At 56.2% G+C, this 4,968-nt stretch overlaps 1 protein-coding gene across 1 annotated transcript in view; it reads left to right on the top strand.

The window, feature by feature from the left end:
- PRKCZ (protein kinase C, zeta) overlaps window positions 1-4,968 on the top strand; it is a 118,793-nt gene that overhangs the window by 87,519 nt on the left and 26,306 nt on the right. Inside the window, exons 8-9 of the mRNA XM_012657518.1 lie at window positions 170-222; window positions 1,410-1,598. Of these exons, the coding sequence (XP_012512972.1) occupies window positions 170-222; window positions 1,410-1,598 (242 nt within the window). The remainder of the gene's footprint in view (window positions 1-169; window positions 223-1,409; window positions 1,599-4,968) is intronic.

Genomic DNA, 4,968 nt, shown 5'->3' on the forward strand with positions numbered 1-4,968 from the left:
TCTAAACTAGAATCAGATGTGGCTGCTCCGTGGACTCGCCCTGAGCCCGGCTGCCTTGGCCTAGGCCACGGTTTCCCTGCAGAGGAATGAGAGCCCACAAGGTTGCTGTGTTCTCGGGCTGGTTCCTGACGATCCCTGTAATGTCCTTTTCTTCCTCCCTCCCCGCTAGTTGCCTATATTTCTTCAACCCGGAAACATGACAACATTAAAGATGATTCTGAGGTGAGTGTGTACAATAGCTCATTAACTGTCCAGGGTCCCTTTTGAAAGTTCATTAGCTCGTTTCTGGGCAATCACGGAAATAGAGCTGTGGACTGGAATGTCATGGAACTGGCGCTGACCGTCAGTGAGATCTGGGTCTTGTGGGCATGCAGGAGGTGATCCGTATTCTTGGGCCTTGCTTTGGGCACACCCTCAAGGAATCCCCACAGGTGGTTTGGGGTCCGCACGCTGGACGAGGCTGTGGGGGCTCCCCAGCATCCTCTCCATCCCACCGCAGAGTGGTCCAGGGGCTGGCTTTTGAGCTGCAATTTCTGTCAAATCGTGGCTGCGGAAAGCCTTGCTTTCTTTGCCTTCCTGGGTCTTCCTGGCCTGGAAAACCCTCTGCCCCCTCATGTCATTCCCGACCTGAGTTCAGTTCGGCTTCGTGTCTGCACCAGCTCTGGGTGCTAAATCCCGAGCAAGGAGAACAGAGCACACCAGCGTTCCCAGCCTCTGTCAGGAAACCTCAGGAACAGCTCTGCCTCGGGAGGCCGTGGCCTCCCCGGTGACCCACCAGGGCCACCCCCAGGACTCGCTCCTTCCACCCGGCTGCTCTGTGTCTGGAAGGAGGCAGGAGCCTCAAATGCAGAACGCGTTCTGTCCCCAGACTGACACTCCTTCCTCCGCCGCAGACGCCCTTGCCAGGGGTACTACGCGGTGGCAGGCTCTGTCCCTAACTGGCTGCCGTCCTCTTTCATTGCGCACTTCCACTCCTGCCTGCGCGGCGGGTTGGCAGATCTTGGCAGACAGAGCTAGTCACGCTTTGTGACCCCCAGGGGAGGCCCTGATGGGTGCAAATGTGCCCAGGTCACTCCTGGTCCCAGCTCAGATGGCCCTGGGCCGAGTGACCTTTCGGCCACCTCTCCAGCCGAACCCAGTGGGGCTGGGGTCCTGGGTGTCCCACGTTGTTGCTGGAGGGGCCACCTGCAGCTCATGACCCGGGCCGTGGTCTGTGGGAACGAACAGCTTTCGGCTTTGTAGCACCTTCTGCAGAAGCGCAGGCCTTCGGTGCTCAGTTTCATACCCTGATTAGATGTGAGTTGAGGGAGGATGTGCGGGACGCAGAACAGCGTCGAGACACCGCGAACCGTGGGGACTCCCGCACGAGCCTCCCCGCTCCCCACCCACCTGGGCGTGTTCTCCCTCAGGACCTTAAGCCAGTCATCGATGGCATGGACGGGATCAAAATCTCTCAGGGGCTCGGGCTGCAGGACTTCGACCTCATCAGAGTCATCGGGCGCGGGAGCTACGCCAAGGTGCTGTTGGTGCGGCTGAAGAAGAACGACCAGATCTACGCCATGAAGGTGGTGAAGAAGGAGCTGGTGCACGACGACGAGGCGAGTGCTGCTCCCCGCGGGGCCGCGCGGTCCCGGAGCCACACTGGGCTTGCTGGGTGCGGGGACGGCGTTCGAAGGCTGTTTCGCTAGTGCTTTGGGTTTTAGGGGGACGAATCTATGCAGTGGGAGTCCCAGTCTTACGTTTGTGGAGTCCGTGGGTTGAAAAATCAGAGTACGGTCGTGCACTAACGGCAGCGGTGCATTCTGGGAGATGCGTCGTTAGGCGCTGAGACACTCCTGGTTCGTGTGGCCAGCCACACCCAGGCTGCGTGGTCCAGCCCACCGCTCCTAGGTTGGGAACCTGTGCTACAGGCCATTGTAGCACAGCAGTAAGTACTTGTGGATCTAAACTTACGAATGTAGAAAATGTACGGTAAGAAATGTAGTATTGTAGGCCAGGTGGTGGCTCACGCCTGTTATCCCAGCACTCTGGGAGAGCGAGGCGGGAGGATCGCTTGAGGTCAGGAGTTTGAGACCAGCCTGAGCAAGACGAGACCCCATCTTTAGTAAAAATAGAAAATTCAGCCAGGTGTGGTGGCGCATACCTTAGTCCCAGATATTCAGGAGGCTGAGGCAGGAGGATCACTTGAGCCCAGGAGTTCGAGGTTGCTGTGAGCTATGATGACACCATGGCACTCTAGCCGGGGTGACAGAGGGAGACCCTGTCTCAAAAAAACAAACAAATACAGCATTATAATCTTATGGGACCGCTGTCACATATGCAGTCTGTCTTCGATTGAAAGGTCGCTTTGCAGCCTGTGACCGTAGTTGAATTTGAGGATGTCATCACGCCTGTTGTGATATCCCTTGAGTTGAGCTGAACTCAACTACGGGGGCAGGTGACAGGGTGGGACAGGGAGGCTCCCAGAGCCGCTGTGCCATTCTGTGCCGCGTGAGGCCACCGCTGTGCAGGAAGCACTGGGCTATCGCGGCACCAGGCAGCAAACCTTCCCGTGCGGTGGTTTCTGAGGAAGAAGTCGTGGTTACAGGACCAGTGGTTTATTTTTTGGGATCTTAACTCTGACTTCATGTACTTTTTTTCTTTTAATTGTACATACTGGTACAAAAGGCACAAAAACTTTTTCATTTTAATCATGTTAAAGTAAACAATTCAGTGGCATTTAGTACATTGGGGTGCAGTGTTGTGCAGCCGTCACCTCTGGCTGGTTCCAGGACGTTCCGTCACCCAGCAGGAGACCCCTTGCCCGTTAAACAGTCACTCCAGGTCCCTCCACTTCAGCCCCTGGAAACCACCAGTTTGCATCTGTCTGTGCAGCGGCCTGTCTGGACGTTTCATGTAAGAGGAAGCCACACCCTATGTGGCCTTTGGGTCTGGCTTCTCAGCGTAATGTTTTCCAGGTCTGTCCACAGTGTGACCTGTGTCAGGCTGAGCAGCATTCCCTGTGTGGATGGCCCACATTTTCCTATCCCTTCATCTATTGATTGAAATTTGCACCGTTTCCACCTTTTGGCCAGGCCATGCGGAGCGTGCCCTGGGATCGGAGGGAGGCTGGGGAGGGCAGCGAGGGCAGGAAGCAGGGCCTCACGTGTCCGGGCTGCGTGCATCCGCACGAGCAGGGCCCGAGGATGGCAGGAGCCACCGGCAGCTGTCAGGGCTCTGTAGGCCACTTCAAAGCCACATCCAGGAGGCAGAAATTTAGTGATCAGGGCAGGCCTCCCGCCACTCCGTCCTGTGACTGTCGCCCACTCCTTATCCAGGTCCTAGGCCTCAAAGGCTCAATAGTTTCTAGTAAATTCTTTCTCCCAACAAAGAGACCGCGCTCTCAAGGGCCAGAACTGCCTCATGTTCCCTCAGGAGTCGCCGACAGCACCTTCCTCCTCTGACTTCGCAGTGGCCCTGCACGCTGCAGTGCCGAGTGTGCCTTGGATGTGGCAGGTCCCCTCAGGGGTTCCCCTCTGTTTGGGTGATCAGCCGTAGATATAGTAAGAATCAGACGCTAATGTCCTGCAGAGATAAAGCCGTGTGGGGGGTGCTGCTGTGAGGCGGGGGTCCAGGAGGGCGCTGGTGGCCTGACCTCATGTGGGAGGTGAGGGGTGGGGGGGTCATGGCCAACTTGTCGAAGCCGGGGACAGACAGGGCCAGCAAATAGCTTGGTCTGCAGCCCGTTTGGAAGTGTGAGATGTCCAAGTCTACGTGCTGAGCAGCCATTGGATAAGCCATGAGGCTCGGGGCATGGAGAAATGGCATCTGAAGCCATTCCCCTGGATCTCCTGGGAAGGAAACTGAGGACCGAGCCCCAAGGAGGAGGAACCAGGAACCTTCTGGGGCTCACTAGACAGATGCTCACTAGGAGTTTGCTAATTTGTTTCCAAAACCCCTCCAGGGAAGGCAGCACTATTTGGGATGTGTCCCTTTCCTTCCCGTCTTCCTAATCCCTAAGACAAGGGGGCGGCCGAGGAAGGCTCGGGAGCCTCATCCAGCTCCGCTTGCTGGGACGGGGCTGACTGGCGCTGTGCAGCCTGGTGACTCTGAGGTTGACTCTGATCTCACAGCATTTTGCTGAGCTCCAGGAATGGGGGCAGGCAGCCCTGTGGTGGGGGCCAGGGCTCTGGAGGTGGGTGCGGGCCTGGCCCCAGCTTACCACCAGTAGCTGTGGGACCTTGGAGAATTGTTTTAACCTTCCACCCTCAGTTTGCTCATGTCTTAAGTGGAGATAATAATACCCACCTCCCAGAACTGTCATGGGGAACATGCGAGGCAGTGTGTGGAAAACCTAGAGCCAGAGGTCACCACACTACAGAGCTGGTGGCTTTGGCGATGGTGCTAAATGATGGCAATGATGGTGGTAGTGATGATGATGGTGGTAGTGATGATGATGGTGGTGATGATGATGATGGTGATCATCATGGTGATGGTGATGCTGATGGTGATGATGATGGTGGTGATAACGGTTATGAGGGTGGTGATGACAGTGATGGTGGTGATGGTGATGTTGGTTGTGATGGTGGTGGTGTTGACGACAGTGATGGTGATAGTGATGGTGGTAGAGATAGGAACAGATGGATGATGGTTATGATGATAATGGTGATGATGATGGTGATGGTGATAATGATGACAATGGAGATGGTAGTGAAAGTGGGAGTGGATGGATGATTAATGGCAATGATGATGGTAGAGATGGGGGTGGATGGATGATTGGGGATGATGGTGATGATGGTGATGGAGGTGGGGGTGGATGATTGATGGCGATGGTGGTGATGGTGGTGGGGGAGGGGGAGGTGGGGGTGGAGGGATGATTGATGGCGATGGTGGTGGTGATGATGATGGTGGTGGAGGTGCAGGTGGGGTGGAAGGATTGATGGTGGTGATGGTGGGGGAGGTGGAGGTGGAGGTGGGAGTGGATGGATG

Source organism: Propithecus coquereli, unplaced genomic scaffold (assembly GCF_000956105.1).
Source record: "Propithecus coquereli isolate 6110/MARCELLA unplaced genomic scaffold, Pcoq_1.0 Scaffold544, whole genome shotgun sequence".
In the NCBI taxonomy this organism is placed as follows: domain Eukaryota; kingdom Metazoa; phylum Chordata; class Mammalia; order Primates; family Indriidae; genus Propithecus; species Propithecus coquereli.